The 26,707-nt window shown below is 47.9% G+C and overlaps 2 protein-coding genes and 1 pseudogene across 8 annotated transcripts in view; 1 reads left to right on the top strand and 2 right to left on the bottom strand.

Moving 5' to 3' along the window:
• SEC24C (SEC24 homolog C, COPII component) overlaps positions 1–10,546 on the bottom strand; it is a 28,017-nt gene extending 17,471 nt beyond the window's left edge. For all 3 annotated transcript variants that reach the window (XM_051823207.3, XM_051823209.3, XM_051823210.3), the window contains exons 1-3: positions 9,855–10,546; positions 7,579–7,778; positions 4,145–4,280 (exon numbers count right to left, since the gene is read on the bottom strand). In XM_051823207.3, the coding sequence (XP_051679167.1) occupies positions 4,145–4,280; positions 7,579–7,750 (308 nt within the window). In that variant the 5' untranslated portion in view covers positions 7,751–7,778; positions 9,855–10,546. The remainder of the gene's footprint in view (positions 1–4,144; positions 4,281–7,578; positions 7,779–9,854) is intronic.
• LOC138845378 (small ribosomal subunit protein uS9 pseudogene) lies at positions 1,773–2,380 on the bottom strand (annotated as a pseudogene).
• Positions 10,547–14,964: 4,418 nt separating the features above from the next.
• On the top strand, positions 14,965–24,775 carry SYNPO2L (synaptopodin 2 like). Of its 5 annotated transcripts, none has more exons than XM_051823211.3 (4): positions 14,965–15,275; positions 16,428–16,579; positions 17,029–17,543; positions 21,131–24,775. In XM_051823211.3, exons 1-4 carry the CDS (start codon positions 15,171–15,173, stop codon positions 23,296–23,298), a joined length of 2,940 nt encoding a protein of 979 aa, XP_051679171.1. In that variant the 5' UTR covers positions 14,965–15,170; the 3' UTR covers positions 23,299–24,775. The 5 variants fall into 5 exon arrangements, with proteins under 5 accessions (XP_051679171.1, XP_089169586.1, XP_089169584.1 ...); XM_089313458.1 differs by lacking the exon at positions 14,965–15,275 and adding an exon at positions 15,473–15,582; XM_089313460.1 differs by lacking the exons at positions 16,428–16,579; positions 17,029–17,543 and having other exon boundaries at positions 15,042–15,275.
• The last annotated feature ends 1,932 nt before the right edge of the window (positions 24,776–26,707 follow it).

The following is a 26,707-nucleotide window of genomic DNA, read 5'->3' as shown; positions in this document are numbered from 1 at the left end:
TGTAGGAAACTCCCAAGGTATCAGAAGGCATGTTCAAATATAAACAAAATATTACTACATACTAACTTGCGGCAACTGTGTTGGTTTCTTATGGTAATATTATCACAGGAATCTACAATATAGAGCATTATACATAGCAAGATCCTTCTGAGATTTCAGGAATCAAATTTTTCATAGAAATAGTCTGTTACACTGAAATTCTGATTTATACTTCTTACCTTATTTTCTCTCTACTAAATAACTGGTTCTTTGTAATTAGCCAGCTTCTAGGAGTTCTGCATTTTAATATTTTTCATTCACTCACTCAACTGGTACTGTCCTCAGTTAATATTTCTGGAATGAACCTTACCTCCCTAAGCTCTTCGTTGTGCTTTGCATGTTTTTGTATGTCACAGCATGAAGCCTAATGTTACACATGCTCACTAAATCTTTGTCAGAACAACATTCCATGGTACTGCCCTATTAATACAGATAATACTATCAACTATTCAATGTCATCCTGACATATGCCATAATGACAATAAACCAGCACCTTACGTGTATATAGCTTTATGACTTATAAAACTTCTCTAAGTTTTTTAACTTAATACTCATAGCAAAATAGTGAGGAAGACACAGTAGAGAGGAAACTGAGAACACTAAGAATGTACTTACAGACCAAACCAGAACTAGAGCCCAGACTCAATTCCTAACTTAATTGTGAAATATAAATAGGAAAAAGTATATAATACATACAAAGTTGAATACCATCATTCACATACCAAAAACCAAGTCGAAAAATAGAAGACACTGGAGTCAAAGGCTCTGCATGTTTCTCCCTCATCACAACCCTCTCCCTTCTTCCAGAGATAACTACTTTCCTAACAGCCTAATAATCATTTCCTTGTGTTTAACACAGTACAGTTCAAGTTTGTCAGTTTTTTTTTAATCTTTTGTAAACTTAAGCTTATTGTAGACTTTGATTTTGTGTCTTTTGTTTAACCGTACATTTATGAAATTGATCTGTAAGGTTGCCTTCATCTTAAAATTTTTTATAAGATTAATTTATTTATTGAAAGGCAGAGTCATAGAGAGGCAGAGGCAGAGGCAGAAAGAGGCAGAGAGAGGCAGAGAGAGGCAGAGAGAGAGAGAGAGAGAGAGAGGAGAGAGTCTGTCTTCCATCTGCTGGTATACTCCCCAGATGGCTACAATGGCCAGAGCTGCGCCATTTCAAAGCCAGGAGCCAGAAGATCCTCTGGGGTCTCCCACAGGGATGCAGGGGCCCAAACACTTGGGCCATCTTCTACTGCTTTTCTAGGCCATAGCAGAGAGCTGGATCAGAAGTGTAGCAGCCAGGACTTGAACCAGCGCCCATATGGGATGCTGGCACTGCAGGCAGTGGCTTTACCCGCTATGCCACAGCACTGGCCCCAGTTGTAATTTTTTTTAAAAAGATTTACTTGTTCATTTGAAAGTCAGAATTACAGAAAGAAAAGGAGAGAGAGATAGCGATCTTCCATCTGCTGGTTCATTCCCCAAACAGTTGCAATGGCCAGGGCTGGGACAGGCCAAAGCCAGGAGCCAGGAGCTTCATCCAGGTCCCTCATGTGGGTGCCGGCCCTTAGGCCACCCTCCACGGCTCTCCAGGCTCATCAGCAGAGAGCTGATCAAAAGTGGAGCAGCCAGGACTCAAACCAGCATCCATATGAGATGCCAGTGCTACACAGTGGTTGAACGCACTGCACCACAGCACCGGCCCCAGTTTTAATTTTTTTAAACCTTAAAACCCCACAATCATTGTTTATTATAGAGTGAACACTGGTCTTCACGATGAGCTTGCCCATAGGATCTCTGGTATGGAGCACAGTCCCGGGAACTTCTCGGATTCAGAACAACAGGAGTCAGCTACCAGCAGAGTAGGATCAAATGGATGAGGCCAGCTTTGATTTCCTTCTTGGGAGCCTCATCCACATATCTCTGGTAATAGGCCACCGGAACTTTGGAAGTACACTGACGAACAGCGCAAATCTGGCCATGGGACTGCTACCCTTCACATAGACTTGGATATTCACACCAACAAATCCCTCTTTTCCCAGAAATAAAACAGGCTGTAGTAGCTTGTGCTGTAGCGTGCATAGCTTAATCATCTCCAGGACTGTCAGTTCACCTTGATGGGGTCATTGCTTCATGTGCAGTGCACCATGGGTGTAGCCAACTTTTGCATCCAAAAACCTTCAAGGACTGCAGCATGCCCTTCCACATCATGGTTACCAGTGTACACAGGAGCTTCTCAACCAATCATGCCACCACAACAAAGTTGTATGGTAGCTTTTTTTTTTAAAGATTTATTTGGGGGCCGGCGCCGGGGCACAGCAGGTTAATCCTCCACATGCAGCGCCAACATCCCATATGGGCACCGGTTCTAGTCCCGGCTGCTCCTCTTCCAATCCAGCTCTCTGCTGTGGCCTGGGAAAGCAGTATAAGATGGCCCAAGTCCTTGGGCCTCTGCACCCACATGGGAGACCAGGAAGAAGCAGCTGGCTCCTGGCTTCGGATGGGCGCAGCTCCAGCCGTTGCAGCCACCTGGGGAGTGAACCAATGGATGGAAGACCTTTCTCTCTGTCTCTCCCTCTCACTGTCTGTAACTCTCTCTCTCTCAAATAAATAATAAAGAAAATCTTAAAAAAAAAAAAAAAAGATTTATTATATTTATTTGAAAGAAAGTTACAGAGAGAGAGTTCTTCCACCTGTTGGTTCACTCCCCAGATGGTCACAACAGCCGGAGCTGCGCCAATCCAAAAAACCAGGAGCCCCTTTTGGGTCTCCCATGTGGGTGCAGGGGCCTAAGGACTTGGGCCATCTTCTACTGCTATCCCAGGCCACAGCAGAGAGCTGGCACCCATATGGGATGCTGGCACTTCAGACCAGGGCTTTAACCCACTGTGTCACAGCACCGGCCCCGGTAGCTTTTAACTATAGCTCACTCTGTTTCATCACTGAAAGTTATTCCACTAATATGCTACAGTTTGCTGAAACATTTTAATGCAGATGGACATTTGAGATTTTCTAACTTTTGGGTTATTACAATGTTACTATATATAATCATATTTTTAATTTTGAGTATTATACAGATTAGTTTTTGTAAGACATATATCTATGAGTGAAATTACTAGATCACAAAATATGCATACTTCAATTTTTATAGATAATGTCAAATTACTTTCCCAAAGTGGTTGTACTAATTTGTATCCCACCATCAGTTAGAGCTCCTGTTAGTCCATATCCTCAGTAGTATTTAGTATTATCAGATTTGGCATTGTGGAACAGTGGGCTAAGTTCCCACCTGTAACAGTGGCATCTTGGCAACCTGATCAGGAGCCTGGAGCCTCCACTGGGTCCCCCACAGGGGTGCAGGAGCCCAAGCACCTGGGCCACACTCCATTGCTTTCCCAAGCCACAGCAGAGAGCCGGATCAGAAGTGGAGCAGCCGGCAGGCAGCAGCCTCACCTGTTACGCCACAGCGCCAGCCCCAGGACTATAACTGTTACTGAAAATGTTCAGTAAAGTAAAAAACTCAAGTTCACAGAAATAAAACAATATGCAAAAGAACCCAAGTAGTGGGGCAGGCACCTGTCACAGAGGTTAAGACACTGCTTGGCATGCCTACATCCCATACTGGAGTGCCTGGGTTGATGTTCCAGCTCTGTTCCCAACCCCAGCTTCCCACTAATGAGTACTTTGGAGGCAGCAGGTGATGGCTCAAGTACTTGGGTCCCTGCCACCCATGTGGGAGGCCTGCACTGAATTCCTGGATATTATGGGCATTTGGGGAGTGAACCACTAGATGAAAGGTTTTCTTTCTCTCTCCCTCTCTCCCCCACCGCTTCTCTTCCTCTCTCTTTCTGCTTTTCAAACAAAGTTAAAAAAATTTTAAAAATAAAACAGAAAGAAAAGAATCCAGGTACCAGATACGTTAATAATCCATAGGGCTGGATATCAGCAGCACCTCTAACCTGGAAAAAAGGTAAATTACAAAGAGCAAACAGAGGAGAAAAAGTGGTCTAAATGAGAGGCAAAGAGAGGGGGGAGAAAAATAACAGTCCCCCATACATTCCTAACTCTTCCACTTTCATTACAACAATTTTGGGTTGATCCAAATACATACCTTTGCATCTGAACAGTGGAACTTGGCCCATTCTGTACATCTCCTTGGCCCAGCTGGGCGTATGCAGCCTGGCCACAAGCAGCCTGTGCTGTTGAGGCTGGAGGTGGCCCTGAGGAAGGTGGGGCTCTTGACACACCTGAGGGTAAAGGACAGAAACTAAGTGATTAGGAAATAACTCCCTTCCACCCTCAGCCAGGAATGCAAAGCAAGGATCAATAAAAACAAAACTTCAGTGACCCAATAACACAGCTTTGCAGCAAAAAAGGCACAATCCACATGCAACTCTAGCTACAGCAGGTATTCTCAACACAGATACCCAACAGAGCGCCCACACTCACCCAGACAGAAATACTAAGAGTGAGGTAGTAGCCAGAGCCATGAGAACAAAGGATCATCATACTTCCTGTAATCATCACACTTTCTCAATCAACTCAGCCTAACACTGTCATACAAGTCAAATAATCAACTCTTTTAAGGAGAAGATTTTCTCTGGAACTCAAAGACTTGTAGCATAATGAAAAAGGTGGCACATGAGGTTGAGACTGTGGCTTAGCAGGTAAAGCTACCGCCTGCAGTGCCAGCATCCCATAAGGGCACTGGTTCGAGTCCTGGCTGCTCCACTTCCACTCCAGCTCTCTGCTATGGCCTGGGAAAGCAGCAGCAGATGGCCCAAGTTCCTGGGTCCTGCACTTGGCTGGGAGACCCGGAAGAAGCTCCTGGCTCCTGGCTTTAGATCACCTTAGCTCCAGCTGTTGAATCCATTTGGGGAGTGTACCAGTGGATGGAAGACTTCTCTCTCTCTCCTGCCTTTCTGTAACTCTGCTTTTCAAATAAATAAATAAATATTTAAAAAATATATAGAAAGGTGGCACAGAAGATAACCAAGTAATACACTGAACTAGGATATAAGGAAAGGCACCTATTGAAACTACTTGGAAAGGGCCGGTGGTGTGGCGCAGCAGGTTACAGCCCTGGCCTGAAGCACGGGCATCCCATATGGGCGCCGGTTCTAGTTCCGGCTGCTCCTCTTCCAATCCAGCTCTCTGCTATGGCCTGGGGAAGCAGTAGAAGATGGCCCAAGTCCCTGGGCCCATGCACCCACGTGGGAGACCCAGAAGAAGCTCCTGGCTCCTGGTTTCGAATCGGCGCAGCTCCGGCCGTTGCAGCCATCTAGAGAGTGAACCATCGGATGGAAGACCTCTCTCTCTGTCTCTACCTCTCTCTGTAACTCTCTCAAATAAATAAAATAAATATTAAAAAAGAAAGAAAGAAAGAAAGAAAGAAAGAAAGAAAGAAAGAAAGAAAGAAAGAAAGAAAGAAAGAAAGAAAGAAAGAAAGAAAGAAACTATCTTGTTTCTACTTATCCTAACCACATCCATTCCACTGTGTAGAAGCTTCCAATCGCCTGTGGTTCCAGGAAATGTTCCCATGAGTTAGAGACCTTATTTCTGTTCAAGTGTTCAGTGAGAACAATTGGTCTGCTCTCCCACTAATGCTACCACCCAAGTCCTCCAAAAGCTTTACTCCATCCTTTCCATTTATCAGAACTGCCATTAAAACTGCTTCTACTATCCTTAGCCATCTTTCCCACATGAAATGCAGGAAGAGACTGGTTATTTGGCACATCACTTGTGAAACACTACTGATCCCATTATTCAATTTTTTTTTTCCTTTTGCTCTGCCCTCAGTAACACTGCCTGTAGGAACATCACTAAGCTGAACTTACCTACTAATCATGACAGAAGTACATATGCTCTCCTCTCAATAACAAAGCTTTCTCATAAGGGAACATTAAGCGTGATAAGTCAGTACTTGACAGAGCAGAGGTGGACTCTGTCCAGCCAAAGTCCCAACCCCAAGTAAGGCTCTTCTAAAGTCCCGAGACCTACTTTCACCACTCCACAATTTTTTTTTTTCACAGTTATAATCAAAATGGTAACACTTCATTTTCCAAATCTTATCTATGCCTCCTTGGTGCGTTCATTTTTTCATATCCCTTTATTGAATTTACTCTTGAAAAGCACAAAGAGTTACGTATATCCAAAGTCCTCTGCTAGACTAATCAAAGATCTATTGTTACCTACATTCCAACAAGTCCCTCTGGTGAATCTGTAGGGTACCAGCTGCTCTTCTTGAAAAAAAGAAATGTAAAAGCCAAGTGCTGAACCTAAAGCAGTGCCAGATTAGTATTTTCTTATTGCTTTGACATTACAGCATACCTAAGAAGCAGAGGAAACTCAATGAAAGGAAAAGGAATGGTATCAGAAGAAATAGGACAGGCACCGGAAATCAGGCACACAAACACCAAACTTTTCATCCATGAATTAGATCTCTTTGTCCCAGAGTCACTTACAGATAAAACCAGGGGCAGGTATTTGACTCAGTGGTTAAGAGACTGCTTGGGATGCCGGCATTCCATATTGGAATATCTGAGTTCAAAAGTCCCAGCTTCATTCTCAATTCCAGCATCCTACTAATGCACACCCTGGAGGGCAGCAAGTGATGGCTCAAGTAGTTAGGTACCTGCCACCCACATGGAAAACCCAGATTGAATTCCTAGTTTCCAGCTCTGGCTAGGCCTACCCTGGCTGTTGCAGGCATTTTGGAAGTGAACCAGAGAATGAGAGATCTCTTTCTGTTTGTCTTTCTCGCTATGTCACTCTCTCCTGTCTCTCAAACAAATAAAATTAATAAATAAAAATTTCAAAAATACATGGGCAAGCATTTGACACAGTGGTAAAGACAATGCATTCTATAATGGAATGCCTGGGTTCAAGACTGTCTCCACTTCCAATCCAGCTTCCTGATAATCCACATTCAATCCACATCCTGAAAGGTAGCAGGTGATAGCTCAAGTACTTGGGTCCCTTCCACCCACATCAAAGACACAGACTAAGTTCTGAGTTCCTGGCTTGGCCTGGCCTAGCCCTGGCTATTGCAGACATTTGGAGGAGTCAACCAGTGAAGGGAAAATCTCTTTCTGCCTTTCAAATAAACAAAAAATTTTTTAATTAATTAATTAAATATATATGGAGATAAAACCATCATACATAGTCTCAAAATACTCATATAGGAGAAACAAATAATTTTAGTAAAACTTTAGATCAAAAGGAAATATACAATCCTGGCCACAGGCTCTGGAGGAGCTATGATCACCCTTCCATTTAGCTCTGAACAGTGCAGACAGGTATGGCTGCATATGATGACACCCACAGGAAGTGAGATGCCACTGAACCTGGAAGATGTGATTCCATTAAATGTCACCCCATCTAAAAACAGGGAAAACTGTCCACAGGGCTCTCAGTTACAGAGAACCAGATTCATGTTCTTCAGCTAATTGCACAAACTCTCCAGGTAGCTTAGCTATAAAAATACAACCCTACCTAAAAACTGCATATTTCTCTCCTTCACTCAAAGGAAACTTGGACACATACCTTGGGGAGGTGTTTGCTGATAGCCTGGTACTGGTCCGTTATAGGCTCCATAGGGAATATGGGGGGCTGTGGGTCCTGGTTGCCCACCATAGCTGGACTGATGATAACCGGGGTAGACAGGCTGGGGCTGCCCAAACGGCGGCACAGGTGGAGCTGACTGGTTGACATTCATTATGAGAGCATCCCCAACTTGGTCTCACCTACAAGATGAGAAAGAAGAGAGAAGTTAGTCAAAGTTTCTCTTTCCTAAAGAGACAGCAAGAAAATAGAAATAAAAAGGAATTGAGCTTATCAAGCAGTGATCAGCTTAATCATTCTTATACTACCAAATGATCTCAATAATTTTCTGCCCCAGCCATTAGGCAGATTACCTCCCTAAAGCAAAGATTTTGTTACTCTGAACCCCATGCTTTGGAACTGCCAAGAGGGTATACATTTCAACTCTAGGCAGGCCCACTGGAACGGAGCAACAGTCTTCATTCCCTAGTGGTATGGTTTATAATACCTGGTCACACAAGAAGTCCTGTGGCTGACAAACTATCAAGATATCACAGGTAAATGAAACAGTGTTCCCACTTTCCATTCACTCAACAAACATCTGGTAAGCTCTAGTATGCTAGTGGTTTTCAATTACTTAGGTTAAAAGTTTAAAATATACCAGCTAAAATCCCTCCACTGAAAAGATCAATTTTAGGATAACTGATTTAGAGAAATGACATTTTTTGATTAACTACAATAATCCAACTGATACTCCTGTCCTAGTCTTCTCAGAAAGAGCATATGGATTGGCTGGCGCCACAGCTCACTTGGCTAATCTGCTGCCTGCGGCACCAGCACCCCTGGTTCTAGTCCCGGTCGGGGAGCCAGATGCTATCCCGGTAGCTCCTCTTCCAGTCCAGCTCTCTGCTATGGCCAGGGAGTGCAGTGGGGGATGGCCCAAGTCCTTGGGCCCTGCACCCCATGGGAGACCAGGAGGAAGCACCTGGCTCCTGGCTTCGGATTGGCGCAGTGCACCGGCCCCAGTGTGCCAGCCATAGCAGCTATTTGGGGGTGAACCAATGGAGGGAAGACCTTTCTCTCTGTCTCTCTCTCTCTCTAACTCTGCCTGTCCAAAAAAAAAAAAAAAAAAAAAAGGAAAGAAAGAAAGAAAAAGAGTATTTGGATCTTAGAACTGAAGCATTAAAATCAATAAATTTAAAGGATACTTGAAAATTCTAACAAAGCAATAACTTAGGACTGAGTGAGGGGGCAGGCATAAATACTTCACATAATCCAAAGAAATATCCCAAGGATCAGCAACACAGTTAAATTTCACGGAAAAATGTACTCTTCTCAGCCCTCAAAAAGAGCATCGTGAGTTTTCCAAATCCTACTGTACTTCAGCTCTCCTGTTTCTGATCCTAGGACACCAGAGTTATTACAAACCTGCCCATCAACAGAGAGATAAATCAGAGGGCCTAAATTATTCTTTCCTAAAGGAGGACTATGTGATCACAGGTATTCTAAAGCAGCCCTTATCGTTCTAATTGTCTTCTAGACAACAGGGATCTAGGAGGCAGGAGAGCTCACAGATGCTGCAACGGAACCAGGGGCCTCTCACCTTTGCTGGGAAGGACCGTCTTTACTACAGAAAACCTGGGCTGCTCCTAGACTAAAACTTTTTCAACTCGAATCCACCTCAGGAACTGTTCTTCCAAATGCTAAAGCTTGCACAAGTCACTGACACTAAGCTTGAGTCATGCCCCTCTCCCTTTATCTTGTTAAGCAGGGAGGCACCGGGAATGTAAAGAGCCGCTTTTCCAAGAAATAATCCCCTCAAACACACTCAAGAGCTAGGAGTCTGACTCAAATCTCGACTCGACTCTGGGTGGACAGTCCAGGGTGACAACCAAAGGGGGCGGGGCAAGCTTCCTAGAACTCTGAAAGTAGTAGAGTCGTGGAGGCTGGGAGCGCCGAGGATTAAGACTGAAAAGCCAAGCCAGCCAGCTTCTCGGGTCACGACGAGAGAGGGCTGGTCCATTAAGCACAAAAACAGAGAATTCTACGCCCTTCAGCAGGCTCAAGGCAGGAAGCCGGAGCCGGAATGTGGGCCGGTAGGTAAGGGAGGGTGTAGGACTGATCCTGCATCGCGGATACGTGAGGCGAGGGTCTCCTCCCGGGCCCCGCCCCCAGGCTCCTCCCTTCCTTCTAAAACCGGACCCCGATCTGGTCAGTAGTACCCCTGGCTTGCCTCTACTTTCCTACCCACCACCCAACCTCCAGATGCCACTCCTCACCCGGCTCCAGATCCAGGTTCGACTTCGTTCCTAACGTCAAGGATCCCAAGCTCCACTTCCGGTTCCGAGGGAGCTGTCGCACCTTCCCGGAAGTTCCGCCCCCACGCTCCAGGGCTGAGCCACTCCTTCTGCCACGTCTACACTAGGCTCGTAATTGGAAACCCGGATGTCGCGCACGCGCTACTTTTGCCTCCCAGCATGGCTGACACTGGGAGGTTTCGCTGAGCTTTGTGCATTTTTGGTTTGTTTGGTTTTTTTTTTTTTTTTTTTTCAGGCGCCCTAGTCGCTTTATGGCCTAGCCAACTGAAATGCGATTGAGAAAACTGAGTCAGACTGTCTTTAGTAACGCATCCTCAGGCTGTGACGTATTGATGACCTTTGATCTAGAGTCTTGTAGCCACTTCCTGCTATAATCCTTGACCCTATTGATTTCCGTCCTCTAGGCTGATATCACCCTTGACTTCAGCTGGTTGTAAAATTTGAGGAATGTGTTTGGGTGGGAAAAAGCGCTGACTCTACTATCAGGCTGTGTGCATGAATTGGAGTTTTAGCTCTGCAGTTAAAACTTGGGCAACTATGCCCTGGTTTCTTTCATCTGTAAAATCGAGATAATACGCATCTAAGAGCTTGTTGAGAAGATGCGATTAGACAGATTCCATAGATTGCCTGGCATCATAGTAAGGTGCTCAGTGATGCTCCGTTGTTATTAGTTAACCATTTTACAGGATATAGAGCTCAACCAGACCCAAAGATTTTTCTGCTCTGTTGGAAGAATCACAGTTCCTGTAGTAGATACCGCACAGCTTAATGAATTAGATTAACTGGAGCTAATGTTTGTAGGATTTTTTTTTCATATACTTGACTTCACTTTAATCCTTTCAATACTGTTTATTCATTTAATAATTTTTGAGCAATACTGTGTCCCAAACCATATTCTAGGTTCTGGGAATACAGTAACAAACAAATGTTCTTGCTCTCATATTAGTGACAGTAGACAGTTATTCTGAGGCACAAGGTGGTTCATTTTTTGAAAAAAAAATTTTTTTTGCACTTTAGTCTGTTGGAAGCTGTATTAGGTATTGAGCATGCTTTACTATGCAGGCAGATTTTCCTGTCTGTAGTTTGTAGCCAGTTAATGGATCCTCAGATTAGCACTTGTTAGAAGTACAAAATTCACCTGAACATACTGAGTCAAATTCTGGAGCTGGAGTCCTCCATGTGATCTTGTTGTCCCTCAAACATTGAAAACCACTGGTCTTGAATAATTTGTCAAATTCAACTAACATTTATAGAGCATGTGCTGAAGACTAGACCCTCTGATGAGCATGTCTTGCTTAAGGCTGCAGTCCCTAGTATGAAATGGAGTCTAGATCATAGTATATTGAGGATAGAGGTTGGCATGTTGCATTGTATTGGTTCCTGTATCTCTGCTCATAGGTTCTGAACCTTGGCTGCATATCAGAATCATCTATGAGGTTTTTGAAAGATTTTTTTTTAATTTTAAAAAGTAAAAGAAGTTAAAAGTAAAAAAAGTTTTTAAGAAAGTATTTATTTATTTGAGAGGTAGATTTATAGACAGAGAGAAAGGTCTTCCATCCACTGGTTCACTCCACAGATGGCCACAATGGTGAGCTGAGACTATCTGAAGCCAGAAGCTAGGAGTTTCTTCCCTGTCTCCAATGTGGATGCACTTGAGCCATCTTCTACTGCTTTCCCAGCCCATAGCAGAGAGCTGCTTCAGAAGAGGAGCAGCCAGGACACAAACCAGCACCAGCCAGGACACAAACCAGTACAAATAAAGGATTCTAGCCCTAAAGGTGGAGGCTTAGCCCACCACCCCACAGTGCTGGCCCATCTGTGATGCTTCAAAAAATATTAATGGCAGGTACCAGATCAATAAAGTCAGAATCCTGATGGCTGAGGCATGTATTTGTGAGCATGTGCATAAAATTTTGTTATATAATCATTTGGTCCTATGTGTTGTCTTATTTTAGGGAATCAGTAGCTTTAATGTTTTCCAACTAATTCTAGTAAGTACTGAGAGTTAACTAAAGCCACTGGTATAACACAATGGTTGACATTAGTAAAATGCAATACATATTCAGTAGTGATTGGATATTAAAATCCTCTTTTATAGAGACTAGCACTGGCACATAGTAGGTTAAGCTTCTGCCTGTGCTGCTGGCATCCCACTTGTTCACCTCCCAAATGGCCACAAAGGCAGGAGCCAGGAGCTTCCTCCAGGTCTCCCATGTGGGTGCAGGGGTCCCAACACTTGGACCATCTTCTGTTGTTTGCTAGGCACATTAGCAGGGAGCTGGATCGGAAAGTAGAGCAGCCAGGACTCGAACTGGCCCCCATATGGGCTGCTGGCACTACTGGTGGCAGCTCAACCCATTATGCCACAGCGCCAGCCCCAATCCTAACATTTTTTATGACTATATCATGTATCAAAGCAAACAGCATTTAGCACACTAGGAGAGCAACTATTCCACAAAACTCTGCAGCCTTTGATAATCTGTTACAGGACATCATGTTTTATAATGGAAAAAGATCTCTTAATGTAGGACATATTCATGTAATGAAAACCTGGATAAAAGATTTTTAAGGTGACACACCTATTCTGGGTGTCTATTTTTCCCATGATCACCTATGTATTGTAATAGAGAATATAGTGCAGCAAATAGTTATTGAGCACAAATTACAGCAGTCATTGCTCTGTGGTATGTTGATTGGCAGTCTTGACCTTCAATTTTCTGGGGGCATTTCTGAGGGAAGATGCATTTAAACAACTACGTTATTGACTGAGAAAGACAATAGTAAAAATATGAACAAAATACATACATTGCCCATAGGAAAGAAGGATTAATTCTATAGGTGGAGAGTTGGGAGATGGTTAGGAAAAACTTTATGAAAGGGGTAACAATTCAACTGGGGCAGGGATGATCAGAATTCCTCTAGACAAGGTGCTGGCTTTGTGGTGCGGCAGGTTAAGCCACCCGTTGCTACACCAAAAGACAGCAATATCAGAGTGCTGTTCAAGTTCCAGCTCTTCTGATTCCAATCCAGCTCCCTGCTAATGGGCCTCGGAAAGCAGCAGAAGATGGACTAAGGGCTTGTCCTTGCCACTCTTGTGGGAGGCCCAGATGGTCAGGCTTTGGCCTGACCCAGCCCTGGCTATTGTAGCCATTTTGGGAATGAACCAGCAAATAGAAGTTCTCTCTCTCTCTCTCTCTCTCTCTCTCTCTCTCTCTGTGTGTGTGTGTGTGTGTGTGTCACTCTGCCTTTAAAACAAACAAATAGATCTTTAATAAAAAAAAAAAAAAAAAAGAGGGGCCATAACTGTGGCATAACAGTAAGCCTGCAGTGCTTGCATACTGTATCAGAGCTAGTTCAAGTCCTGGCTGCTCCAATTCTGATCCAGCTCCCTGCTAATGCACCTGGGAAAGCAGCAGAAGATGGCCCAAGTATTTGGACCCCTTTGCCCACATGAGAGATCCGGAAGTTCTTGACTCCTGGCTTTGGCCTGGCCCAGCTCTGGCTGTTATGGCCATTTGGGGAGTGAACCAGCAGATTCAAGATCTATCTTTCCTTCTCTCTCTCTCTCTCTCTCTCTCTCTCTAACTCTGCCTTTCAAATAAATAAAATAAATCTTAAGCAAACAAAAATCCCACAAACATTAAAAAAAAGGGGGGCCAACATTGTAGCACAATGGGTTAGGCCATGGCCTGCAGCACCAGAATTCCATATGGGTGCTGGTTCAAGTCCTGGCTGCTCACTTCTGATCCAGCTCCCTGCTAATACACCTGAGAAAGCAACAGAAGATGACCTTCCTTGGGCTCCTGCACCCACATAGGAGACCTGGATAGAATTCCATGCTCTTGGCTTTAGCCTGTCCAGTCCTGGCCACTGTGCCCCTTAGGGATTTAACCAGTGGATGGAAGATCTCTCTCTCTGTCTCTGTAACTGTCCCTTTCAAATAAATAAAATATATCTTTTTTAAAAAAATTTATTTATTTATTTATTTATTTGAAAGTTGGAGTTATACAGAGAGAGGAAGGGACACAGAGAGGGAGAAAGAAATCTTCCATCCACTGGTTCACTCCCCAAATTGTTGCAACAGCTGGGGTTGAGCCGATCCAAAGCCAGGAGCCAGGAGCTTCTTCCTGGTTTCCCATGTGAGTACAGGGGCCTAAAGACTTGGGCCATCTTTTGCTGTCTTCCCAGGAACATTAGTAGAGAGCTTTATCAGAAGTGGAGCAAGGGCCAGCACTGTGGTGTAGTGGGTAAAGCCTCCACCTGCAGTGTTGGTATTCCATATAGGCACCGGTTCAAGTCCTGGCTGCTCCACTTCCATCCATTCCAATCCAGCTCTCTGCTATGGCCTGGGAAAGCAGTAGAAGATGGCCTAAGTCCTTGGCCCCTACACCCATGTGGGAAGACCCGGAGGAAGCTCCTGGCTCCTTGCTTCAGATTGGCATAGCTCCACTGTTGCAGCCAGTTGGGGAGTGAACCAGCAGATGGAGAACTACCTCTCTCTCTCTCTCTGTCTCTCCTTCTATCTGTGTAACTCTGACTTTCAAATAAATAAATAAATCCTAAAACGAGAGAGAGAGAGAGTGATGTGGAGCAGCTGGGACTGGAAGCCATGCCCATATGGAATGTCAGCAATGCAGGTGGCAGCTTTACTGGCAATACCAAAGCACCAGCACCAATAAATCTTTTTTAAAAGAAAAGAATTCCTCCACACAACACCCAGCAGTGCTGTGAGTTATAGGTTTCCATTTAGATTAACAGGTTAATTCATGCAGCAAGGGGGCACTGTCTGCTGGGAGCTTGTGGAACAAACCCACTCCTCGACAGCTCTGGAACTGAAGCCCCTGCTGCTACTGCCTTAAAATGATAGCAGTTGAGTTAGTTCATCATCCTATCAGAGAAGACATGGTCCCCGAAAGGGTACATATTAGTTATGCAGTACTCTTGACTCCTGAATAAAAGGGCCATCAGGAGAATGGGGGCCATGGAGGACAGCCGCCAGTACTATAATTAGCTCTAGGAGTAACACAGCTGGGGGAGGGAGGGGAGTATAGCCGGCAACTATTTTGAGCACAGCTTGGATTGACAGGACGCATGTGCTGGACTGTACTGATCCCAGGGCCAAGCTGCCCGCCTGCGGTGTGTGGTTTGGGGGGGGGGGGAGGCCTGGGGCCGCAGGAGCAGGACAGCAGGACAGGCAGGCCGGACGGGGTACCAGCACCTCGACTTCTCTCCCTGGGATACTGTCCAAACTGCGGGGGCCATAGGCCAAGCTGAGCGATGGGTGCTGAGGAAGAGGTGCTGGTCACACTATCAGGGGGAGCCCCCTGGGGCTTCCGACTACAGGGGGGGGCCGAGCAGAGGAAACCCTTACAGGTATCTAAGGTAAGGGAGAACCCCTGAAATGAGGTTTCTGGGAAATGGGAGCCCAAGGGAACCTGGGAAGAGTCATGTTTGTGACCTCTGGGGGCAGGGGGGCTTTGACAAAGTGGGGGTGGGTAGGTGGGCAGGGAAGCATGTTCAAGTTTGGTAGTGGGAGTAGTGTCTGAACATGGGCTTCTTATTGGGGACTGTTAGAAAAGGTAAGTTCCTGGCGCCCAGGGAGCAGAGAAAAAGAAAGACTTTGCTTCTGTCCTCTGCGGCATGACAGTAGAAGAGGCTCGGATCTGGTCATCCAGCGTTTGCTCTCCTGGTATGTCTCTATTCCAAACTCTAGGAATGTAGGGAAGGTTCTAATTTCTCTCTGGCTAAAATGATATGTGATTAGCTGGGACTGTCTCACCCAACCCAGCCCGGCCCAGCCCAGCCCAGCCCTGCCCTGTCCTGCCCTGCCCAGGCCTTCTGTGCTCCTCTTTCCCTAATTCAGATCCTTTCTCTCACTAGGCAAGACTTTTTTAGGTGCTGGAAGCATTATGGCAAGATCTGGCCTCTCAGATGAAGTCATTACCTTCTTGGTTTCACCCTACAGGCTTAATTTTCTGAACTGTAAAATGTGGGTAATAATAGTATCTACTTCATAGAATCTTCTAAGGATGAAATGCATAACATCTGTAGCACAGTGCCTAACTCAATAAATGGTAGCCATGTGTGTGCACACATGCCCCCCCCCCATACACACACAATCATGATCTCCCAGAATCCAGCTGGACTCCTTTTGATCCGGTATGCTGCTCTTAGATCTTGACTGTATAATAGCACCTGGAATTCCAAGGCCTAGAAGAGAATTACTGGCTGGTATAGATATTGCTCCTGGAGGAAAATCTTAAGGATATAACTGTAATTTCTAACACCTCTCTCATGCAGCGGTCTCCAGGCCTCTTTCATTCAGTGATTATCCTAGCTCCCAGTAGTACTCTCTTGTTTGTAGTACTCTCTTCAGTTTGCACCTTCTTTGTTCTAGACAAGCCTCCTCAATGGCAGGCTAGCAGCTGTCCCCCTTCTTACCCTGAAAATCCTCTCATTTGGGTCCTTCCTGTCTTTTCATCCTATTCCCTTTGGAATCTTCTCTTACCTACAATCTCTTCTTCAACATCTCAGATCCGAAGACGGAGCCAGGCTGGCAGAGCAGGACTCCGTGAGAAGGACCAGCTCTTGGCAGTCAATGGGATCTCTTGTACCAGCCTCTCTCATGCCAGTGCCATGAATCTTATCGATACCTCAGGGAATCAACTTATCCTCACTGTGCGACGGTATGGACTCTTCCTCTGGTCCAAGGCTCCCACTGCCTGTCTCAGCTCTGTGTCTCACCGGCTTGGCTTCAGCAAATAACAAGTACCTACTTATGCTTGGGCATTTCTGCAGGAGCACAGACATTTGTGTATGCCTCCCAAAGGCTTCAAATGTATCTGCAGTTAAAAGATGGGAGTGCCAAATGGATATTTGGGTGTTGGGCCTACTTCAACCCCTGGCCTGTCTCCTCCTCATCACGTCTTCCTTTAAGCTCATTTCCGCTCACATTCCTCCAAGCACATTTGCCTCCCACTTTGTCTTTTCTGATCTTCACTCTTCTTAGCCCACCCATTCCCACTGTATGCCAGCCCTCGTCCACTCCCTTACCTTTTCCCCTCATCTCCTGCAGGTATCTCTAGCTGTCAGTCATGCAGCACAGCCCTCACGTTCTGTCATCTCTTCCATCCAGGGCAGCAGATTTGGGGCCTGTGCGATCTCCATCCCCTGGTGAGCTTCAAGTGCTGTCACCTTTATCTCCACTGAGTCCTGAGCCCCCTGGTGCTCCAGTTTCCCAGCCTCTTCAGCCTGGGAGCCTTCGCTCACCTCCTGACAGTGAGGCTTACTATGGAGAGACAGACAGTGATGCTGATGGCCCTGCCACCCAAGAGAAGCACCGCCGCCCCCGCCGCCGAGGTCCCACAAGGCCCACTCCTCCGGGAGCCCCACCTGATGAAGTTTACCTGTCTGACAGCCCTGCAGAGCCTGCAGCTGCCATCCCCAAGCCTTCTAGCCAGGGTGACAGCCGCGTGAGCTCCCCATCTTGGGAGGATGGGGCAGCCCTTCAGCCACCCCCAGCTGAAGCCCTACTATTACCCCATGGTCCCCTCCGGCCTGGTCCTCACCTCATCCCTATGGTGGGGCCTGTTCCTCATCCAGTGGCAGAAGATCTTACTACCACCTACACCCAGAAGGCCAAGCAAGCCAGTAAGTGTCTGAACCCCTTTTTCCAAGTCAGGATCCTTCAATCTGAGCCCTAAATCTATTCTTCCATAACCTTAATTTCTACCTACATTATCCCCCTTGGGTATAGTCTTGGTGACAAATGAAGAGAGATGAGTTGGGGGGGAATAATTATTCTCATGATCCCCATTATTTTTGCTGTTTGATCCAGTGAGGCAAAAAGGTCCAGGTGGTTGAATGCAACCCAGGAATGGGGTAAGTAGGGGAAGTGGAAAGTAACGTGAATAGAGGAAGTGTTTGGTGGTGGTGGTGGCTGCTATAGGTGTCAGGAAGGGCTGAGGGCAGAGTACAGATGCAGGGCGGGGGAGGCTTTGGAAGTGGGGCCATTCTATAGGGGCTCGTCACAGTGCTAATTACAGGCATAGCATCAGAGCTACCTTTGACATTTATAAGTTCAGCTAGGATTCCTAGGGACTGGGAAGCTATGGGATGGTCATGAGATCTCTAGGAAGTGGTGAAGGGAGGGATCTTTGGCTCCTTATCTTGGGCAAGAATGTAGGCCTGGGCAGAAAAAGCCAGTTCCACTATCTAAGGCTCTTTGCTATTTTTGATGTGAGCTACAGAATGAGATTTAAGAGTGAACTTTCTCCCTGCTCTAAGCCTCTCATCCCCCTCCCACTAAGACTTTTTTTTTTTTTTATCACTCCCTGAAATACCAGGATTCTCCTCTAGTCCTCATCTTTATTTCTTCCCCTCCACTCTTCTGATTCTGAATCCATGGGATTGTGTGTCTTTAAGTCCAGCATAGAGCCTAAGGATATGACGGTTCAGTTCGACATCCCTGAGATTGCCAGTATCCAACAAAGAAATTCCAGATGCATGGGCAGGATTCCAAACTTATCCCCAATTCTCATTCCAACACCCCCTCCCTTTCCCATCATGCTGGGCGCGACTGTAGCTAGCAGCTCAGGGATATTTTTAGACAAGTAGACCTCATTGTCCAGTGGGGCAGGGTGGGGTGAAGGGAAGGCAGGTGGCTACGTCCATCACACCGGGGCTTGTAGGGCAGTCAAAAGAAGGGAAGGGGCCAGGCTCCAAAAATAGCACAGTGAGCTCACACAGCTGCCAGTTCTGGGGATGAGACAAAGGGGTTTTAAAAGGCGTGGGGGGTGGCTCAAGCTGGTCTTGCTCCAAGCAACACTGCCATTCTCAGCATGGACACCTTTGAGCCCATCAGCCAAGCCAGCTTCAACAAAGGCCCAAGTCCAATTCCTGAGCTCCAAGACCCATTCTATGCAGGTACTATCCTCCCATATCTGAGAGAGTTCCGGGGTCTACAATGGAAGGGAATATATTAATAGTTTGGGAAGAGTAGTCTTTGGGCAAGGTCTTACTCTCTTGTCCCCTCATCCTTTTTGTTGTCCTCTTCCTCCTTTTCTTGGGAGTTTCACTGCCCCTTGATTGGAATAGGTTGATGCTATGGCCACATGTCATAGGGTTTTTGACATGACCTGAACAAACTCATGGGAATGGAATGTCCACGTGTGTGTGTGAGAGAGAGGTGTGAGTATGTTATGAATATATGAGTCCATGGGAGAAGATATGTGCAAATGAAAAAATGTCTGTGTACGTGTGCAGCTAGCATCAAGAAAGCTTTGATACTAATATTTACTCACTTTGGGCCTTAGTGGTGAGTTATATGCTAAATTTACCAAATTATCTCACATTATTCTCATAGTAGTCCTATGAGGTAGCTATTATCATCCTTATTTACAGATGAGGAAACTGAACTTCAATGAAGCAACTCTTCCAAGACCCAAAAACCTGGACTGAACTCTGACCGCAGTGCCCATTCTCTCATCCACAGCACTGTTCTATTAGACATGTTGGGATGAGAGGAGTGAGTCCTTGTTAGAAAGGAGCTTGGTAGGGCCGGCGCTGTGGCTCACTTGGCTAATCCTCCGCCTTGTGGCACCGGCATCCCATATGGGTGCCGGGTTCTAGTCCCCGTTGCTCCTCTTCCAGTCTAGCTCTCTGCTGTGGCACAGGAGGGCAGTGGAGGATGGCCCAGGTGCTTGGGCCCCTGCACCTTCATGGGAGACCAGGAAGAGGCACCTGGCTCCTGGCTTTGGATCAGCGTAGTGCCGGCCATAGCAGCCATTTGGGGAGTGAACCAACGGAAGGAAGACCTTTCTCTCTGTCTCTCTCTCACTGTCTATAACTCTACCTGTTAAATTAAAAAAAAAAAAAAAAGGAGCTTGGTGTCTTGAATGGAAAGTAGACAGATGTTGCAGGATGAACTGGGGACAATGGACCAGAAAATATCCATGTTCAGGGTGGGGTCCTAGTAGCAGGGCAGCCTCTCCCATTTTCTGGCCCCACCTACCCAGGCCCCACATGGCACAGGAAGCCCTGCCCTAGTTCTCTTTAGCACACAGTCCTTGCGTGCCTCCCTGGTAGTGGCTGTCTGAGTTCTCTACATAGAAGGTTGGAAAATAGGAGGCAGCTCTGACCCCCAAAGAAGCCTACTACACTTCCCATCTCCAGCTGGGGAAAAGGAGAAGCTATTTAGCCTGCGACCTTGAGGTATGCTAAAGATCTGGAGGCTTGTCTTGGAGAGTAGCACCCTGGTTTTGTCCTGTGTCTTGGATCAGAGACTACCCTTGGCTGTGAGCAGCAGGAATGTGAAGCACAGAGGTGTGCTCTGGCAGTTGGAAGGCCAAGTTCAACCCTGAAATTCTGTCCAAACTGTTAGTAATGGAATCTCTGTAGGGGAAACTCTGGGAAGAAGGGTCACCTGACACACATAGGTGTGTGAATGCATTTGAATGACTCAATGTGGTTTTGCATGGACCATGTGTATTTACATAAATGTATGTGAACTGTGGTATAAGTAAGGGTATATGTGAGTGGCAGAGAAAAGTACATCAGAGAAAGTATGCCCACAGCTGGCTTTCACTGGACTGACAGGCTTGTTAAATGATGTGATGGGAGTTATTGCTATGAATAGTAATGATGTGAACTGCCTGATGGGGTGGAATAGTGAATAAGATACACATTGCAAAGGGTCCTTTGTGTGCTTATCGTAGAGATAAGGAATGTAAGAAGGGGCTATATTCCAAACTTTGTGAGAAGGTTCTTGACATGGTCTCTATGGTGGGAGAAAAGTGTCCCTTCTTGTCTTCTCTCCCTGGGAACTGCTTTGTCTCCCTGCCTACTATGGGGAGCAACACCTCCCCCTGACCCTTTGCCAGTGTGGAATGGGAAGCAGGTGAGGAATGCAGTGTTAGGTGGATAAGAGCACATCTCTGGGAAGATAAGTGTGGAGTAGAGGGAGGAAAGGACAGAAGAGCTGTGGTCAGAGCAGTGCCAGGGCAGCGAGCTGGATTCTGCCTCCCTCGAACTGCCCTTGGTTTCACCTTTCACCCTCCACTCTGCCCCCAAGCCAGAAGCCTTTGCCACAGGTAGAAGACATTGTGGGTGCTGCAAATGAAAAGACAGGAGGTGGGAGGTGTGAACAAGCTGGCTGGGTGTGGGTTCAAGCTTTGGGGAATAAGCTTAGAAGACGCTGGCAAAGCCCCACTGACCCTTCTACCTCTTGACCTCCTCAGAACTGCAACGGGCAGAGAGCCTCCAGGAGAAGAGTGTGAAGGAAGCCAAGACCAAATGCCGGACAATTGCATCCCTGCTAACTGCAGCCCCCAACCCCCACTCCAAGGGGGTGCTTATGTTTAAGAAACGGCGGCAGAGAGCCAAGAAATACACCCTAGTGAGCTTTGGGGCTGCGGCTGGGACCGGTAACGAGGAGGAGGACGGGGTCCCCCCGACCAGTGAGTCTGAGTTGGACGAAGAGGCCTTCTCCGACGCCCGCAGTCTCACCAATCAGTCGGACTGGGACAGCCCTTATCTGGACATGGAACTGGCCAGGGTGGGTTCCAGCACGGCAGAGGGCCAGAGCCCCGGGCTGAGTGAGGTCTCTGGGAGAGGGGTCCAGCTCTTTGAACAGCAGCGCCAGCGCGCAGACTCCAACACCCAGGAGTTGACTCACATTGGCCCAGCAGCCGTGCTCAACGGGCAGGGTCCGCAGTCACCACCTCGGGCCCAGAGCGCTCCCCCAGAGGCAGCTGTGCTCCCACCCAGCCCTCTGCTGGCCCCCACAACCAGCCCCAGACCCTTCCTCCCAGGTGGTAGCACCTCCACCCCAGCCGCAAGTGTCTTTAACCGGTCAGCCAGGCCCTTTACCCCGGGCTTACAAGGTCAGCGGCCTGGTACCACTTCGGTCATTTTCCGTCCCCTAGCACCGAAGAGGGCGAGTGAAAGTGTGGGAGGCCCGAGCCCTGCCCCACCCCCCTTCATATCCTCTTCGCAGGGGCCCACCCCGCTACCCAGCTTCACCATAGGGGGTCCCAGCCATGTGCCAGCCTCCGGTTCCCCCAGCGCCCCACGCTCCTCGGGCCCTGTGACAGCCACCAGCTCCCTATACATCCCAGCCCCCAGTCGGCCCGTTACCCCAGGCGGAGCCCCGGAGTCCCCGGCTCCCCCTAGCGCAGCTGCCATGACCTCCACCGCTTCTATCTTCCTGTCGGCGCCTCTGCGACCCTCTGCGCGTCCAGAGGCGCCGACCACAGGCTCTGCGGTCCCCGAGGCCCCCAGCACCAGGGAGCAGCGCATCTCTGTGCCAGCTGCCCGAACCGGCATCCTGCAGGAGGCCCGGCGCCGCGGGACGCGGAAGCAGATGTTCCGGCAGGGAAAGGAGGAGACGAAGAACTCGCCCAACCCCGAGCTTCTCTCGCTGGTGCAGAATCTGGATGAGAAACCCCGGGCCGGGGGTGCTGAATCAGGTCCAGAAGAAGACGCTCTGAGCCTCGGCGCTGAAGCTTGCAACTTCATGCAGCCACCAGGGGGCAGGAGTTACAAGACCTTGCCTGCACCTAAGACCCCGCCTCCAATGGCTCCCAAGACTCCACCCCCTATGACTCCTAAGACTCCACCCCCAGTGGCGCCTAAGCCCTCATCCCGGGGGCTCCTTGATGGGCTAGTAAATGGGGCAGCCCCTTCGGCTGGAATCTCAGAGCCACCAAGGCTGCAGGGCAGGGGTGGGGAGCTGTTTGCCAAGAGGCAGAGTCGGGCGGACAGGTATGTGGTGGAAGCTACACCTGGTCCTGGCCTTGGTCCTGGCCTTGGCCTGGGCCCTAAGCCTAGAAGTCCTTCTCCCACCCCCTCCCTACCCCCTTCCTGGAAATATTCACCTAACATCCGTGCCCCACCTCCTATTGCTTACAATCCACTGCTCTCACCCTTTTTCCCGCAGGCTGCCCGAACTCCCCCTAGTAAGGCCCAGTCCCAGGGGCCCCGGGCAACCCCCAAGCAGGGCATCAAGGCTCTGGATTTCATGCGGCATCAGCCCTACCAACTTAAAACTGCCATGTTCTGTTTTGATGAGGTTCCCCCAACCCCCGGTCCCACCTCCTTAGGGCCCCCCAAAACAGCTCGAGTCCAGGAGATCCGCCGATTTTCTACTCCAGCACCCCAGCCCACTGCAGAGCCCCTGGCCCCTACGGTGCTTGCCCCACGAGCAGCCACTACACTGGATGAGCCCATCTGGAGGGCAGAGCTGTCCTCAACCCCTGTTCCTAGCCCAGTTGTTCCTCCAGAGTCTCCTAGAGGCCTTGGGACTTCCCCCAGCTCCTATGGTTTCCAAGTAGCCAGGCCTCGATTCTCAGCCACCAGAACAGGATTGCAGGCTCATGTGTGGAGGCCTGGGGCAGGGCACCAGTGAGCAGGGCATAAGTCCCAGGACCAAGGAGAGGTAGAACATCGAGTTCCTAAAGTTGCTTCTCCTGCCCTTTCCCACGCCGTTGCCCAGTCATCTGGAGGGTGAATCTCGTCCTGCCAAAGATAGTTTTAGAGTTGGAATCCCATCCCCAGCTTCCTCCTCACTGCTCTGCTTTTCAACCTATTATCTCTACTTAGTTTCTTTGCATCTCTTCGTCTCTGTTTCCTGGCCTGCATCTCTGTCTTTATCTCCCACCTCTCCACCCATACTCCTCCACAGGTTTCTGTTTCTTTGCATTTCTGTCTTTCTCTCTGGCCTCATTTTATTATTCAATAAGAAGCACACAGAGTAGAAGTTATCCCCGGGACCTCAGTCAAGCAGCTCACCACCAGGCATACAGCAATGAGACTGAGCTGACCCGTTTACACTGAGCTATGCCTTACTGTGCTTTTCCAAGCTTGGTTGGCATATAACTAGGTGTGTATGCATATATGTGTGCAAGTTTGTGAGTGTGTGTGCACGGATGTGCTCTGCTGTCTGGGGCAAGAGTAAAAGGGAAGTCTAAATACCCAATTGGATTTTCTTCTTGGGTGATAAAGAGTCAGATATTCCCACGTGGAATCTAGTGGGGAGAAAGAGTTTCACTAGAGAGTAAGTCCTTAAAGACAAGCATCTGTAGCAAGGATACAGCATCTCGTGAAACTAATGGAGTATGAGAAGACTGAAGGGCCAGGACAGTTTGTATGGCCTGTTAAACCAGCTAGACCAGAAAGAGAACAAGAATTCATCTATTCTGCTGCATTTAGAGTAAGCAACTGGAGAGGCCTGTGCTGAGCAACCCAGAATCCAAGAAGTGAAAAAAAGAAAGGAAATTTCCTCTGAGAATGAATAAATCATTGGCTTCATGGCTGGCCTCATGAGCCTGAGACAGAAAGGAGAGCAACGGAACCAGGGTGTGTGGTAGAAACCAGGAGCAGAGCAGACATGAGTAGAAGTGACAGATCCACAGAGGGGATCATGGTGAGGGAGCGTGCAGCTGGCAGAGTAAAGTTGAGTAACAAGAAATCACTTGTGTGCGAGAGGGGGACGAATGTATTTGTTGGAGTGAAGGGGGATGATGGGGGGAGGCATGGGAGTGTGTGCTGAGTGTTGAAAGAACAGAGTCTGTGCTACCTCCTCTGAGTCTATCCTTAAGTTTGTCTCTTGCAGCATCTCATGACTACCTGGGAAAGGACAGGGAAACACCCAGAGCCCAAACCTGCTTTCAGTCCTATCTCATCTCTCAAAATCCAGCTCTTGTTCATTTTTAGCTTCAGGGCCTGATCTCTAATCCCAGAGGGGTATGGACTCTCCTCTCACCAAGATAATCACCAGCCACATTTGCTGTTTGATATGGACGGTGATAATTTCCTTTGCATATTGGGTGTGAGTCACAGTACTTTGGTTTGTGCACAACAATAAATGTATGCTCCATACTGTCTGTTGCTGTCATCTCTTCTAGTTTTATAATGAGATCCTGAGTGCCCCCTGATCTTCTCTAACCCATTCCCTGGATCTGATTCCTGAGCTCGATCTCCATTTCTGCTCTCCCATTTTCCACCCTGTTGCCTTTCCTTCCTAGGTCTTTTGCTCTTCTCCACTCATTTTGTCTCATTCCTATTTAGTCACCTCCACCATGGCTCTTGCCCCACCCCCCTCAGGTTCTCCTTGTTTTCTTCCCCTCCTCCATGCTTTTCAGGCAAGTTCTCTGTTTACAGACTAAGAGAAGTTGGAAAGTCTCTCTGAACTCAACATTTCCTAGTTCCCTGGAGGGAGCAGTCATGTTAAACAGTCTTTGAGAACTAAATGGAGGGAGAACAATGACTGGAGGTAAAGGTGGAATAGGAAAGGAAGGGTGGGGAGGAAAGGAGAGTGAGATGTATCAGCATGGATTGAGACTAATGAAGGGAAAGCTGGAGGCTGGTTAGAATTTGACTTTGGAGAGGGGAGGTCTCTGCATGCTGGTTAGAGTCTTGGCTGCTCAGTTTCCAATCTCTGCACCCATAGGGGAGACCCAGATATGGGAGACTCAAATGGAATTCCAGGCTCCGGGATTCCAGCCCCAGCCATTGCAGCCATTTGGGAAGTGAATCAGCAGATGGAAGACCTCTCTTTCTGCTTTCTGTCTCTGCCTCTTTCTCTGTAACTGCCTTTTTTTTTTTTTTTTTTTTTTTTTTTGACAGGCAGAGTGGACAGTGAGAGAGAGAGAGAGAGAGAGAGAGAAAGGTCTTCCTTTTGCCGTTGGTTCACCCTCCAATGGCCGGCGCGGCCGGCGCGCTGCGGCCGGCGCACCACGCTGATCCGATGGCAGGAGCCAGGAGCCAGGTGCTTTTCCTGGTCTCCCATGAGGTGCAGGGCCCAAGCACCTGGGCCATCCTCCACTGCTCCTGGGCCACAGCAGAGAGCTGGCCTGGAAGAGGGGCAACTGGGACAGAATCCGGCGCCCCAACCGGGACTAGAACCCGGTGTGCCGGCGCCGCTAGGCGGAGGATTAGCCTAGTGCGCCGCGGCGCCGGCCTGTAACTGCCTTTTAAGTAAATAAATCTTTTTTTTTTTTTTTAATTTTTTTTTTTTTTTTGACAGGCAGAGTGGACAGTGAGAGAGAGAGAGACAGAGAGAAAGGTCTTCCTTTTGCCGTTAGTTCACCCTCCAATGGCCGCCGCGGCCGGCGCGCTGCGGCTGGCGCACCGCGCTGATCCGATGGCAGGAGCCAGGAGCCAGGTGCTTTTCCTGGTCTCCCATGAGGTGCAGGGCCCAAGCACCTGGGCCATCCTCCACTGCACTCCCGGGCCACAGCAGAGGGCTGGCCTGGAAGAGGGGCAACCGGGACAGAATCTGGCGCCCCGACCGGGACTAGAACCCGGTGTGCCGGTGCTGCAAGGCGGAGGATTAGCCTAGTGAGCCGCGGCGCCGGCCTAAGTAAATAAATGTTAATTACAAACAAACAAACAAACAAACAAAAAAACCTGGGTTGGAGGGAGAAAAGTGCCAATGCTTCCACTTTACCAGCAGAGGGCACATTTGTGCGAATAACCAGATCCAGGACCCATATAATCCCAAGTACAATTTCTGAGAATTCCAAAAGGGCCCAGAGACCATTTGCTAAATAAAATAGCCTATATTAACCCACTCAGTAGTTTTACATACTCATTCACAGTAGATCCAACCTTCAGTGCATTTTTGAGGAGAGGGTGAGAGTGATGATGCAATCACCTTCTGCTGTTTAAAAAAAAATTTAGGGGCACGGCGCTGTTGTGCAGCAGGTTAACGCCTGACCTGAAGCACCAGCATCCCATATGGGTGCCGGTTCTAGTCCCAGGTGCTCTTCTTCAGTTTGAGCTCTCTGCTGCACCCATGTGGGAGACCCAGAAGA

The sequence above is a fragment of the Oryctolagus cuniculus genome, chromosome 15 (assembly GCF_051225735.1).
Source record: "Oryctolagus cuniculus isolate XC-2025 breed Fujian yellow rabbit chromosome 15, ASM5122573v1, whole genome shotgun sequence".
NCBI classification, from domain to species: domain Eukaryota; kingdom Metazoa; phylum Chordata; class Mammalia; order Lagomorpha; family Leporidae; genus Oryctolagus; species Oryctolagus cuniculus.
Note: the sequence above shows the minus strand (reverse complement) of the source record. Positions and strands in the feature narration are given on the sequence as shown.